This window comes from Ahaetulla prasina, chromosome 17, assembly GCF_028640845.1.
Source record: "Ahaetulla prasina isolate Xishuangbanna chromosome 17, ASM2864084v1, whole genome shotgun sequence".
NCBI lineage: Eukaryota > Metazoa > Chordata > Lepidosauria > Squamata > Colubridae > Ahaetulla > Ahaetulla prasina.
The window spans coordinates 1589404-1604696 of NC_080555.1; the positions used below are offsets into that span (position 1 = coordinate 1589404).

Below are 15293 nucleotides of genomic sequence, written 5' to 3' on the forward strand. Positions count from 1 at the left end.
AGACCTCCCACCCCACACCCAAAAGCTTTCCAAAATTATGTTAATCCAGATTGTCCTGCTTTAGAATCTCTTTCTCTTCTTCTCTGACTCTTCTGATTCTTCTAATCAGGAGGTAATTAAAGAGGAGTCAGAACATAGTCACAACAGAGGTGTGCCCCCAGTTTTGTTCTGGTGGCTAACTGAGAGAGTGGCGGAAATAAGTCCTTGACAATCATGTTGACTCAGTCTGATTGATTAGTTCTTGAGCTGAAGCAACCAAGAAGATGTCACTGATTCTTAAAGAGATAGCATGACTGATAACGTAACCAACGTTGGGTGTCCATAATCTGAAGGAAAGATTGCTCATTCTGGGAAGCAGTTCCCCCCAGTCTTTAGAAAGCTTGTGTCAGGGTTCCAAGTAACACCCCTCACGAAATCAAACTCCGAGGCTCGCAATTCCCTAAAGCTAACTTTTATTGGAAATGTCATATTGGCACATCTGTGGAAAACCCGAATCTGAGGTCTTCCGGGTTTTCCTCACCCAAAAGAAAGTTCAAGACCTTGCCCACTTCTCCCATATGTCCACCACTGCTCCAATCAGTTCCTTCACGTACAGAAGACAACCTCCACGCTCTTCTCTACACAGGTGTCGGACACCATGGTGTTGAACTTCTCTGTGAAGTTTTGTTATGGCTAATTCTACTTCACTCGTAGAACATTTGCGGTAGGATTGTGGCAGGCCTGGATCCTGAAGGCACCAAGGGAATATGGCTTCCAGGCCTGACAGCTTGGTTTTTCAGCAAATCACATATGGTTTTTGAGATATGGGGTGTATGTGGGCGGGTGAATTCTCTAGGGTTAACCTTCTTTTAATCCTCTCTTCCGTGGTCCAGTGACCCTAAGGTTAAAGGGACCTTAGTTTAACTCCAAGCCACTCTTGGGTTGGCTGTTGGAAGCTAAAATGATCCTTCTCATACGCCAAAAATGAGTGAAGTTTATGGCATCGATTCAACTTACTAACCCTTCCCTAATCCAGTTTAGCATGCCAGGTCAAGATAAACCGTGGTAGACAGTGCCCAAATATTATCCTATTCAATGAGTTGGGTGGGGAGGAGGAAAATGAAAGGGAGATGAGGAATTCGTTGCATCATCTTGTAATTAAAAGATGAGATAAGGAGTCACAAGATGGAGTAATGAACATCAGATGAACTGAACAATGACCTAATCTGGGCAGGAGGAGAAACTGCTGACTAGAGGAACCTCTACACTTAGACCTTCTGAATCCTAGCTGGTGAGAGGAATCTTGGGATTTTTGGCTGGAGATCTGAGCTTTGTTTTCGAAAGGGGAGCCTGGGAGAAATTTCACCAGCTTCCCAACGAATTGTGGTTTTATCAGTTGAATGTCCATTTTTGATGTCCCCAAGGTGCTTTTTCAAAAGACAACTGGACTTCGTTTGTCCTTAAAGACGTTTCGCTTCTCATCCACGAAGCTTCTTCAGTTCTGACCGAAGAACTGAATTGTTCATCCAAAACTGAAGAAGCTTCTTGGATGTCTACGGAGATTCTCCATCATCCAGGTCATGGTTGTCCCAAAGGTGCTTTTTCAAGAGGCAGCTGGACTTTTCTTGGTTTTTCTTTGAAGGCCCTTCCCCACCATCCAGTCAGAACTGAAGAAGCTTCTTGGATGAGAAGGGAAAAATCTTCAAGGAAAAACAAAGAGCAGTTGCCTTTTGGGGGGAAAAAAAGGGGGATCTTTGGGACAACCTCAACTTGGATGACTGAGAAACTCCATAGACATCTGTTTGGGTGACCACCTTACTGTTAAGGAGAGCTTTTTGACCTGTGATTGGCTGGTGCCTTCAGCACCGATCTCAACTCTGTCATCTGAGAAGGAACCATCCCAGTTCCCTGGAATGCATTTCCTTATATACATCAGAACCTGCACAACCAGTTTTTCAAGGGCAGAACTCAGCCTGGATGGCTAATGAGGGGTTATTGTCCTCTGCTTCTCCACCCTTTCTCATCTTGTCTTCATTTGTTCCTGATGTTTTCAAGGAACAGCCCTGCATTCCATTTCCCCGGGATCATTTTTCAAAAGCTCAGCTGCCAATTCGTGTCAAAGAGGGAACCACACACACACACACACACACACACTAATGAATTGACTTCAGTTGTGGAGAAGGGACACAAAGCTTGTTTGTCTCCTTCTCCAGAGCTGTGATATTTCCCCCCAGCGTGCTAAACGATGGTGGTTTGTTGACTAGAGTTGTCTGGGTCTGCCATGAGAGCTTGAAAGTGTTGGCGCCTGGATGGGTAGAAGCAGAAGGGATGGAATTGGGTGGGTTTCGGGGAATGGCACCCCAGGCCCATATTTCAGTTCTCAAAGGCAACCCCCTGTGTGTTGAAAAAGCAGAATTCCAGAATTAGACCTGGGGAAAGTCTAAGCTGAGATCAGAGAGCAGACCGTAACTCCCCTGTTGGAAGAGCCAGTCTTTAAAGATTGACAGATCCCAACACAGTCAGAGAACTAGTAGAGAAGGTTGGAAGAGTTTGCCATGTGCAACTTAACGGGCTGATACTTTGATGGGGACCTTCTGTTGAGGTTTGAAGATGGAAGGAAGGAAGGAAGGAAGGAATAGAGGGAGGGAGGGAGGGAAGGAAGGAAGGAAAGACTAGAGAGAGGGAGGGAGGGAAGCAATAGAGAGAGGGGAGGGAAAGAAGTAAGGAATAGAGAGAGGGAGGGAGGAAAAGAAGGAAGGAAGGAAAGACTAGAGAGAGGGAGGATGGGAAGGAAGAAATAAAGAGAGGGAGGGAGGGAAGGAAGGATGGAATAGAGAGAAGGGAGGGAAAGAAGGAAAGATAGAGAGAGGGAGGGAGGGAGAAAGGACTAGAGAAAGGGAGGGAAGGAAGGACTAGAGGGGGAAGGGAAGGAAGGAATAGAGAGAGTTAGGAAGGAAGGAAGGAAGGAATCTTGAAAACTGAAGGGATAAGGCCCAACTTTTCTTACCTCTCTCTTTTGAGTAAATCTAGCTAGAATAATAATTCAAGTTATCCTTAATGTACAATCATATCAGTCCATTCATCTATTCATCCATCCATGTCTCTCCATCTATCTTCCCATGTCTGCCTGCCCACGTCCATCCATCCATCCATCCATCCATCCATCCATCCATCCATCCATCCTTCCTTCCTTCCTTCCATCCATCCGAGTGTCAAAAGATTCACGAGGAATTTATCTTGAGATGAGCCTCTTATTTTTAGACTTTTCGGCTCCACCTCATTTCAGGACACTTCAGAAGCTGCCGAGAATTTGAAAAATGTCTTTGGTTGTTTTTAACAAGAGCCTGACATCATTATTATTATTATTATTTTTGGAAAGGGTGGGGGCCGGGCAGTCCTGACAGAAGAGGGAAATGACGGACATGTTGAAAGGGGGGCAACGAAGTGATTTTGGCCCCTGGAATGTCCCAAACGAACAATTTGAATCAGCTGACCAAATTGCAAAGCTTGCTAAGAAAGGAGAGGACTCTTTGGCATGTGGGAACAGCCCCCCCACAATCCTGTATAAAAAAAGTGGGGGGCATTCCCTCCCTTGAAGCGTTTGAGCGACTTTGCAAGGAACACAACCCGCGTAGCGGAGACCTCATCCGTAAGTAACTCAGACTAATTTTACGACGGGGCGGGTGAATTCCATCCGAGGATCCCCAGTTTTTTAAGTTAAAAAAATTAATTTAAAATTTATTTTTTTTAAAAAAAGTTTTTTTCCCCAATATTACAAAATGCCTTTTTTTTCCTTTGGTCTCCAGGATGGCAACACCGGACGGGTTTGGACTGGGCTTAAAAACCCAAACTGGGACCCAACCTCCTTAGTAACAGGATGGGAGAACCACAGAGAGATCTCTCAGATATGGGTTAGAGTTAAAAGTCAGGAAAATAAATAAATAAATAAACCCTAGTCATGCTTAGCTAAGGTAAAGGTAAAGTTCCCCTCGCACATACGTGCTAGTCGTTCCCGACTCTAGGGGGCGGTGCTCATCTCTGTTTCCAAGCCGAAGTGCCAGCGCTGTCCAAAGACATCTCCGTGGTCATGTGGCCGGCATGACTCAACACTGAAAGCGCCCGGAACACTGTTCCTTTCCCACCAAAGGTGGTACCTATTTTCCTACTTGCATTTATTTTTACCTGTTTTCGAACTGCTAGGTTGGCAGAAGCTGGGACAAATCACGGGAGCTCGCCCCGTTACGCAGCACTAGGGATTCGAACCGCTGAACTGCCGACCTTTCGATCAACAAGCTCAGCGTTTTAGCCGCTAACATCCCTTAACATCTCTTCACGCTTAGCTATCTACCCTCAATGCTAGTTTAGGAATTTAGTTCTCTCTTCTCTCAATTATTTGATTCTTCTCCCTGTTTTTTCCCATCCCCCCCCCCGCGGTCTCTGTAGCAGGAAAAGCATTCAGCCACAGAAGTTGGAAAAGGAAAAAAATTCAGGAGGATTTAAGTCCCTTCACGTGACTTGGACCCATAAGGAGGAAGGCAGGGCTTCGTGCCCCAAAAAACCCCAGTGATTCATTTCCTTGCTTCGCTCACCCTCCCAATTGCTTTGTTTAGAGAGAAAGAGAGGAAAAATAAACCAACAACCACACCGGGTGTTTACAAAGCCTAGGATGCCACCCATGGCCAAGTTGCAGCATCTGAGCGGTGACATCATTGGCCTGATTCAGCCAGGAAAAGGTGGATGGAAAAGCAGGCGAGGAAGACGGAGAAAGAGGGAAGAAGACCTAAGAGGTAGAGGAAGGATGCGTGTTGCCTGTTTCTTACACACACACACACACAAACACACACACACACACACACACACTTATTCACACATAAGCACAGACAAATATACATGTTTGGGAACTTTGTGAAAAGTTTGCTGATATGTGTGCACCAATAAATTGAATCCTTCCTTCCTTCCTTCCTTCCTTCCTTCCTTCCTTCCTTCCTTCCTTCCTTCCTTCCTTCTTTCTTTCTTTCTCTCTCTCTCTCCCTCTCTCTCCCTCCTTTCCTTCCTTTCCAGTCTCCTACAAATTTTCAATGTGATTAAAAATGAATTTTCCTTCCTTCCTTCCTTCCTTCCTTCCTTCCTTCCTTCCTTCCTTCCTTCTCTCTCTCTCTCTCTCTCTCTCTCTCCCTCCCTCTCCCTCCTTTCCTTCCTTTCCTGTCCCCTACAAAAACCTACAAATTTTCAAAGTGATTAAAATGAATTTTCCTTCCTTCCTTCCTTCCTTCCTTCCTTCCTTCCTTCCTTCCTTCCTTCCTTCCTTCCTTCCTTCCTTCCTTCCTCCCTCTTTCTCTCTCTCCCTCTTTCTTTCTTTCTTTCTTTCTTTCTTTCCTCCTCCCTCCCTCCTCCTTCCCTCCCTCTTTCTTTCTTTCTTTCTTTCTCTCTCTTTCTTTCTTTTCCTCCCTCCCTCCCTCCCTCCTTCCCTCCCTCCTTTCCTTCCCTCTCTCCTTCCCCCTACAAATTTTCAAAGTGATTAAAATGTAATTTCCTTCCTTCCTTCCGCCGATCCATCTATCCATTCCTCCATCCTTACTTCCCTCTATCCTCCTTCCTTTTCTGATGCTCCCTTCAAATTTGCGATGCAATTAAATCTGATTTTTTTCTCTCTCTCTTTGCTTTCCTGTCGCAATGATTTTTTAAAACTTAGAAGATATTCCAATAGCTCCAGTCACTTCTTCCTGGACGAACTGAGAGCTCGAAAAATGTCAGCAGCAACAAAAACAAACTCCTGCCTTCCCCTCTGGGCCGAGGAAGTTGACTTCAGAAGTGGTTCCAGAGGTAGCATCTCAGAAAGGACCCGACTGAGAATCTCTGCCCTCTCCTGAATAGGGGGACGTGGTCCCAGAAGATCCAAAAGAGAGCCACCAAAGGAAAGAGGGGCCCCCTGAGTGTTCAGCCATTGAGAGACCAGTCTCAGAAGACACATCTGGAACCAAGCATGGTTCCTTGACCACAAAGGAGAAGGTACATCTATCCTCAGTGGACCAACATTGCAGAGAACCTCCAGCTTTGCCTCAAGTCCCGAACGAGGAGACCTTCAAGCCAGACCAGCCTTCATTTCCAGTTAGAGAAGCTGAAGGACACCCAACCACTCAATCAACCACTCGTGGAGAACAGAAGCAACAGCAGAAGAAGCAAGCCAACCAGTGGCTCCCCAAGTAATCCCTGATAGATGAGATCAAGAAGCTCTGCTCTACCCTATCTCCATCTCAAAGCCATTGTCCTTCTTTCGGGTGGCTTCCCACCTTATTTCGTTGACCAACCTCTTTCCATTTTGTTCTATTCTGACAACCAACGTCTCTTTTCCTTGACTAATATCAGTGTCTCCAGAGTCGTTCTGAAGGCGTCACAACTGGTTTGATGTCACTGAGAAGCACAACGCAACTCTTGGGATGGTTAAAAGATTGAGCATGGTTGGGATTCCTTCTCTAGGACAATGGCCAGCCTAGATGGTCTTTGATTGCCCTCTGCTGATGTGACAAGGAACTTCTAAAGCTCCCGGTTTAAACACAATTCAGGTGCTCCATACTAACCAATGATGGCTTCCTGATTATGTTGGATTATCATCACCAGAAGCTTTCAAGAAGAGACTGGGCTGCCATCTGTCAGAAATGGTGTAGCCTAGGGGTCTGCAACCTTAAACACTCAAAGAGCCATCTGGACCCATTTCCCACAGAAAAGAAAACACCGGGAGCCACAAAACCCTTCCCGTGCCTGACTATTTCTTCAGCGGCCACAAAACTAGCATATGTAGTTGAATTAAACGTTCCGTTTTCTTCTGAAACTTTTCTTTTCTTGGACTGATCCATGGTTGGCCCAACGGGGGTTGAAAAACTCCATAAATCATGTACCGACGGGTATCGCACATCGGTGGTTGTGACGCATATTTTGAGTGACAGGGAGCCGCAGCAGAGGGGTGAAAGAGCCACACACGGCTCCAGAGCTGCAGGTTGCTGACCCCTGGTGAAGGGTCTCCTGCTTGGATGGGGAGCGGGTTGGACTAGATGACCTACAAGGTCCCTTTGTTAATCTGTCAGAAACCAGATGAGTTTCTGCAACCTGCTTGCTCTCAGTTGCCCTAGAAATGGGGAGGGGAGCACAGGCGTTTGGGATGGGGAAGCCAGCTGGTGTGAAATAGTCCCACACCAGGTGGGTTCTATTTACCTTTACTACCGGTTTGCAACGGGAGCACGCGCAGGCACACGCAATTCTGAGCATGCGCAGAAGTCCCTCGATGACGTCGGGGCCGGTGGGCGGAGTCTCCCATCGGTTTTACTACCAGTTCTATAGAACTGGACAGAAATGGGAGCAACTCGCCACTGGTCCCATGAGAACTGGAAGGGAGGTGCGCACGCATAAATTATGGCGCTGCTGAGCGGAGTTGTTTATACTTCTTCAAGGCCAACCATCCTGAGACTCCAGATACGAGAAATACCTGCAGAGGATCTTTCCCATAACATACTACTGGATGCTGATTGGACTCTCAGTGCTGGAACCTGGGAGTGTGTGTGAGAGTTATCATTTCAACCTTAGTACAAGTACCTCTTTCTTGAGTTTTGAACGGAGGCAGGCCCGACAGTCTCCTTCGACAGGGTGAAAGACAGCCTTGCCAAAATATATAAGATTCAACTTTTTCCCTTCTAGCGGAATTTCCGAACATTAGGAGTGGAATAGTCGATTCTTTAAATTGTCTTTAATTGTCCTTCTGGAAGCCGAGTTTCTAGAAATCCAGACAGTTCTCTGTTCTAGGGTTCTCCAAGTTTTCTTGCACCTCAATCCAGAAGACCATAGTTTAATTCTGCTGCTACCGAATACCTCTCACCGACCCGTGCGCTCTCACAGAGAGGGACTCCTCAGGGTGCCGTCGGCGCGACAGTGTCGTCTGGCGACGCCCAGGGGAAGCGCCTTCTCTGTGGGGGCTCCCGCCCTCTGGAACGAACGCCCCCCAGGACTCCGTCAACTTCCGGACCTCCGAACCTTTCGTCGCGAGCTTAAAACTCACCTATTCATCTGCGCTGGACTGGATTAGTTTTTAAACTTATGGGTTTTTAATGGGTTTTACTCTAAATTTTAATCATGGCCAATTTAATAAGTTTTTTAATTATATTTTTAATCGTATTTATATTGTATTATTTTGTATTTTTTATCAGGCTGTGAACCGCCCTGAGTCCTTCGGGAGAAGGGCGGTATAAAAATTTAAATAAATAAATAAATAAATAAATAAATAAATAATTTGGGGGATTCATTTTTTCGAATTTTTGATTCGGTACTGATGGTCTTGATTAAAAACATGAGTTTAGGATTCTCACATGCGCTTCACAATTTTATGCAGAGGAAATGATTTTGGAAATAACTCCATAAACATGTAATGATGGTCCATCCACCCCAATGTTCTACAGAGGACAACCAAGTGAATGGCTTGGTTCATGTAATCCACACGTCTAACCACCATACCTGGCTTGTTCTATTCATTACTATTGTGACATGAGAGTTACCATAGAGTAACTCTCATCATTCCATAGGGTCCTGCCCCTCCCCCATAATATGATGAGTTCAGCACAAGAAAGAACTTTCTAGAGGCCCGAAGCTATAGACCTGGTATTCTCCTTCTGCCCCCTACTGGTGTGAAAAGGAACCATCCTAGACAAAAAAAATCTCATTAATTCACAGTTAATGGGGATTCAGGTTCTTCCAGGTCCCCAAGCCTTCCTTGCTGTCAAAGGGACAGGCCTCAAATTCAGACTCACAATTGATATTGTTCCCTTGAACTCATCTGGAAGGAAAAATAACACCCATCTTGGCTACCCGAACATTCTTGGCCATGGTCTTCAACTTTGGCATCATGTCAACTCTGGATAAATATCCCTGCCTGTATTCATCATTTGCCTTTTCTTTTTATTTAATGTCTCTCAAGCTCTTGATTTTTATAAAAGCTTTCCTCTTCTACAATAGAATAGAATAGAATAGAATAGAAAAGAAGAGAAGAGAAGAGAAGAGAAGAGAAGAGAAGAGAAGAGAAGAGAAGAGAAAAGAATTTTTATTGGCCAAGTGTGATTGGACACACAAGAAATTTGTCTTGGTGCATATGCTCTCAGTGTACACAAAAGAAAAGATACCTTCATCAAGGTACAACATTTACAACACAAATGATGGTCAAATGATGGTCAAGAAGCAACAGATGGAAACTGATCAAGGAGAGAAGCAACTTAGAACTAAGGAGAAATTTCCTGACAGTTAGAACAATCAACCAGTGGAACTACTTGCCTCCAGAAGTTGCGAATGTCCAACATTGGACGTTTTTAAGAAGATGTTGGATAATCTTCTGTCTGAAGTGGTGTAGGGTTTCCTGCCTAAGCAGGGGGGCTGGACTAGAAGACCTCCAAGGTCCCTCCCAACTCTGTTCTTCTATTTCTATTTCATGGCCATCTTAATTTTCATCCTCTGGTGGTAACATAGGAAGATGGACAAATGAGTGTAGAAGAAAGTGTGAAATCTCAACTCTGACTACATGGTTGGCTTCAAAAGCTCCATAAATTTCTTTTTCTTTGACTCCAGAGGTAGGTGGGAAGGAATTGGGAGAAGGAACCCCAGTATGCCAACCACTTTTGTGGGCATCTACCGTGCAAGCATCACAAAATGATCCCGGAACACCAAATCTTTTTTTTTATTTTTTTTGCTGTGTCAGCACATGCCAATCTGGCTGTCCATGACAGACAGCTGTGATGCAATCTTCTCATCCAATTAAGCTGGCGCGAGTAGAGAATTTATTCAGCCAAGGAATCCCAAACAGCGCAAATTAATTTACACCCCGAGTCTGCCTGTCTCTTGTAAATTCAGGTCAGATCCTTCGGTGGCTTTTTTTTGAAACTTAGGGGGAATCTGTCGTGTTGCTTCATTTTCAACAACTCGCTTGGCTTGGTTTCCTCATCGCCGGCATTTCTGTTATTCTTTTATTACTATGTCAGGATCCCTAGTTTCATGTTTATTTTTTTAAAACTGTGACATTTGAACTCATCTGGAAGGAAAAATAACACCCATCTTGGCTACCCGAACATTCTTGGCCATGGTCTTCAACTTTGGCATCATGTCAACTCTGGATAAATATCCCCGCCTGTATTCATCATTTGCCTTTTCTTTTTATTTAATGTCTCTCAAGCTCTTGATTTTTATAAAAGCTTTCCTCTTCTACAATAGAATAGAATAGAATAGAATAGAATAGAATAGAATAGAATAGAATAGAAGAGAAGAGAAGAGAAGAGAAGAGAAGAGAAAAGAATTTTTATTGGCCAAGTGTGATTGGACACACAAGAAATTTGTCTTGGTGCATATGCTCTCAGTGTACACAAAAGAAAAGATACCTTCATCAAGGTACAACATTTACAACACAAATGATGGTCAAATGATGGTCAAGAAGCAACAGATGGAAACTGATCAAGGAGAGAAGCAACTTAGAACTAAGGAGAAATTTCCTGACAGGTTAGAACAATCAACCAGTGGAACTACTTGCCTCCAGAAGTTGCGAATGTTCAACATTGGACGTTTTTAAGAAGATGTTGGATAATCTTCTGTCTGAAGTGGTGTAGGGTTTCCTGCCTAAGCGGGGGGGCTGGACTAGAAGACCTCCAAGGTCCCTCCCAACTCTGTTCTTCTATTTCTATTTCATGGCCATCTCAATTTTCATCCTCTGGTGGTAACATAGGAAGATGGACAAATGAGTGTAGAAGAAAGCGTGAAATCTCAACTCTGACTACATGGTTGGCTTCAAAAGCTCCATAAATTTCTTTTTCTTTGACTCCAGAGGTGGGTGGGAAGGAATTGGGAGAAGGAACCCCAGTATGCCAACCACTTTTGTGGGCATCTACCGTGCAAGCATCACAAAATGATCCCGGAACACCAAATCTTTTTTTTTATTTTTTTTGCTGTGTCAGTACATGCCAATCTGGTTGTCCATGACAGACAGCTGTGATGCAATCTTCACATCCAATTAAGCTGGCGCGAGTAGAGAATTTATTCAGCCAAGGAATCCCAAACAGCGCAAAGTAATTTACACCCCGAGTCTGCCTGTCTCTTGTAAATTCAGGTCAGATCCTTCGGTGGCTTTTTTTCGAAACTTAGGGGGAATCTGTCGTGTTGCTTCATTTTCAACAACTTGCTTGGCTTGGTTTCCTCATCGCCGGCATTTCTGTTATTCTTTTATTACTATGTCAGGATCCCTAGTTTCATGTTTATTTTTTTAAAATTGTGACATTGTGAGAACGTCTTGGCTGCGTGGGATACTCTGCGTTCTCTTCTTTTCTTCTAGCAGGGTTCCTATGTTTGTGTTGCGGGTCCCACCCACTCAGGACACACGGTAGACACCAAGATGGAGCCGCTGGGATGGGTTTCCTGCTTCATGTGACTGTACAAGCCTCGGCTGGCTTTCTAATGAGCGCGACTAATGAATTGCATGAGGCCGATTTGCATGTTTTTAAAGCGTCACATGCTTCGTTTCAGCTGAGTTTGGGTAGAGTCTTTTTTATTTTTATTTTTGCTAATCGCTCGTAATGGTATGTGAGAACGGCCTTGGGAGACGGGAGGGAAAGATGCTGACTAGGAATGGATCAGATAAGAGACAGCCTAGCCCTCAGCTGCATAATGGGTGGAGAAAAAGAAAAGCTCGGAAAGGACCCTCCCTAACTTCTCAGGTTATAAAAGAGATAGTGGGAGATTTGTGCTTTCAGACCTGCAAGGTTCTGTTAAGGTAGCCTTAATGATAAAGCAGAATTAGCTTCTCCAGGTTGAGTTTCCTGCCTGTTCTGTCTGAGAAGGCTGGCCTCATTCTTGCAATCTTGCAACGCAAAATCTCTTTCGCTTGTCTCTCATTTCCACCTAGCTTTAATTCCTTGAGAGTAGCATATTATTATTATTATTATGTTATTTACACAAAATGACAGTATACACAGCAAACGAGATTCTTCTTCTTCTTCTTCTTCTTCTTCTTCTTCTTCTTCTTCTTCTTCTTCTTCTTCTTCTTCTTCTTCTTCTTCTTCTTCTTCTTCTTCCTTCTTCCTCCTCCTCCTCCTCCTCCTCCTCCTCCTCCTCCTCCTCCTCCTCCTCCTCCTCCTCCTCCTCCTCCTCCTCTTCTTCTTATTATTATCTGGTCGTGCAGTCAGCCAGACTGGATTTGACCGTTTTTGGTCCTTCTCTGGAGTCATTCCCAAAGACCTGGGGTTAGGCAGATGTGGTTGTTTCATAGTGTTAAAGGTCTCTCGTCATAGGATGTAAGCTGCTTTGTAAAGCTGCCTTTTCCAATTGACCAAAGAGGCTTTTGTCAATGCCATCCATGTCGATGTATTATTGGTTATGGTTGGTTCCACAATCAACCAGACGTTCAGACTGGATTTGGGCTTTTTTTTGTCCACCTCCTTCTCAAGAACCTGGGATTAGGCAGATGTAGATGTATGATGGTCCTTAAAAGTCTCTTTGCTGGATGTAAGCTGTTCTGAGCCAAGCTGCCTTTTTGCAATTGACCGATGGGGATTGTGTCAATGTCAATGACATTGATCAAATAGATCGTTTGGTCCATCTCTTCTCCTACAGCTTTGCTACCGGACACCATGGGGTTGAAAGAGGTGGGGCTGATGTCATTATTTTAGCTTTGTAACCCACCCCGCCCAACGAAAAATCTCAAAAGAGGTATATTTTCTCTCTTTTAAGAGTTTCTCAACAACAAAATAAACTAGGTTGAGTTGAGAAGTTCTCCAAGGAGCTTCAAGGATGAGCCTCCGTCTCTGAAATCCTAATCCAATGTCTTCTTCCAAGATCCCATGCTGGCTCTCCTGTATTTTATTTTATTTTTTTAGAAAAAAAATATTTTTATTTTTAAACAAACAATTCATCATTAACCAATCAGTGTAACATCTGGGTACAACATTTTTTTATGTCTTCATATTCAAGATTTATCATCGTTTTCTTAGCACATATTTATCTTTCCTCTTACATTTAAATTTAATGTATTACATTTCTCTCATCTTTCTTATTTTGCCTATGGTCTATATTCAGTCTCCATCCATTGATAAAATTGCCCCCGTACGTTGAAATACTCTGATTCTTCCTTCCCTCTAATTGCTAATGTTAATTTACTCATTTTTTTTATTTGCATTTATATCCCGCCCTTCTCCGAAGACTCAGGGCGGCTTACACTATGTTAGCAATAGTCTTCATTCTATTTGTATATTTATATACAAAGTCAACTTATTGCCCCCAACAATCTGGGTCCTCATTTTACCCACCTTATAAAGGATGGAAGGCTGAGTCAACCTTGGGCCTGGTGGGACTTGAACCTGCAGTAATCTCAGGCAGCTGCTGTTAATAACAGACTGTCTTACCAGTCTGAGCCACAGAGGCCCCTATTAGACTTTCTGCACATTCTAATATTTTCTTAATTTGCTCTCCCTTTGTAGGAATTTTTTTCTGCTTTCCAATTTTGTGCAAATACCATTCTTGCTGCCATCATCACGTATATAATCAAATATGTACCTTCTTTACTAAATTTCTCCGGTAAGATACCCAACAGGAACAGCTCTGGTTTAAGGTCAGTATGCTGCTGTATCACTTTCTCTAGCCATATTCGAATTTTTCCCCAATAATTCCTGGCTGTTGGACATATCCACCATGTGCTGGCTCTCCTGTATTGCTGGGTGGAGAAACGAGAAACAAGTCAGCTGCTCAGACTTAATTGCCAATTCAGCAATCCCCGAATGTTTATCCTCTTTTCCACCCAGCCAGCGAAATCGACGAGGCTTTCTTCAAAGCAAAGGGCTTGGCCCGGGCTAGCTTCTAAATTACACCCACGAAGCTTTAATTCAGGGTTAAATGATCCCAATTTATGGTCAGCGCAATCTTGTGACTTTTCTTCCAATTTTCTTTCATTAAAAAGGGAGGCGGAGGAGGAGAAGGAGAAGGAAGTGACATTGAGGGTTAGCAAACCACCCTATCATTCTCCCGAAATTGACACTTATTTGGGCGTCAACTTCTCAATCCTAGGAATGGAACGAAATAATTTCTACTGAGAAAAGGCTAGAGGGTTTCTCTTTTGCTATCCCAAACCCCAGCAAGCTACAAGGACCCGTCTTTGGGTAGGAAAACAACAGCACAGCATCTGCGATGGGCCCTCTTTGCAAAGACACTATGCGTATGCAAGGGGGACACGATGAAGTGGCTAAGACGCTGAACTTGTCGGTTGAAAGGTCGGCAGTTCAGCGGTTCGAATCCCTAGTGCTGCCACGTAATGGGGTGAGCTCCCGTGACTTGTCTCAGCTTCTGCCAACCTAGCAGTTCGAAAGCAGGTTAAAAAAAAAATGCAAGTAGAAAAATAGGGACCACCTTTGGTGGGAAGTCACAGTGTTCCATGCGCCTTTGGCGTTGAGTCATGCCGGCCACATGACCACGGAGATGTCTTTGGACAGCGCTGGCTCTTCGGCTTTGAAATGATGAACACTGCCCCCTAGAGTCGGGAATGACTAGCACATATGTGCGAGGGGAACCTTTACTTTATGTGTGTGCAGGGCCGTCTTAACAACATTATGGGCCCCGGTCAAAGCAATGTACGACAACTACTTGCAGGAATAAAAATGTAAAAGGTCGATAAAATTAAACATATAGATTTGCATGTCACTCTTAATAAAAAAAATGCAGTAAAATGTAATAAATACGTTGCTGTATTTATGTGATACAAGGTGCATTGAAGGGTTAACATACACAGATTAATATGGGGCCCCCTATGCTTGTGAGGCTCACAGGGAAAGTGCCCGTGCATTAAGACAGCCCTGCTGCGCATGTGCAAAGGACAAACAAGGAGTTGTATGTTGGTTTCTGCTGGCTTATCGTGAAATATTGATCTTGTTGTCTTGCCGATGGGACTGCGTTTGTTTGCACGGCCCAGTTTTTGGCATGCCGTGGCCCACGGACAGGAGGTTGGGAACCCCTGCACTGAACCAATGCAAAGCTGCCTTCTGAGTTTTGTATAAAAGAGCCCATCTTTTGTCAGGCGTTGTTTCCTTTGTGTCTTCCTATCGTTCTTCTGTTTTATAACAAAGGAGGGAGGCGAGCTGGAGAAGGAGGTGTATTGTAGCCATCTCAGCTAATAAGCAGTTGGGGTTGCAGAGACAAGCGAAATTCCTCCGGATGGAAAGATTTCCCGAGGCTTCCCCAAAAATTTAATTAAAAAACACGATAGGATCACAAACACCTTGTTTGTGTACCTGAGACTACGTGCACGCAGTAGTTAA

The 15293-nt window shown here is 44.2% G+C and overlaps 1 protein-coding gene across 1 annotated transcript; it reads right to left on the bottom strand.

The window, feature by feature from the left end:
• Positions 1–5333: 5333 nt before the first annotated feature.
• On the bottom strand, positions 5334–12058 carry LOC131186799 (uncharacterized; the record flags this gene model as incomplete). Its single annotated transcript, XM_058160722.1, has 2 exons — positions 5334–5396; positions 11987–12058. Coding segments are annotated over 2 exons (135 nt in total), but the record flags the coding sequence as incomplete, so codon positions are not given.
• Positions 12059–15293: the final 3235 nt, after the last annotated feature.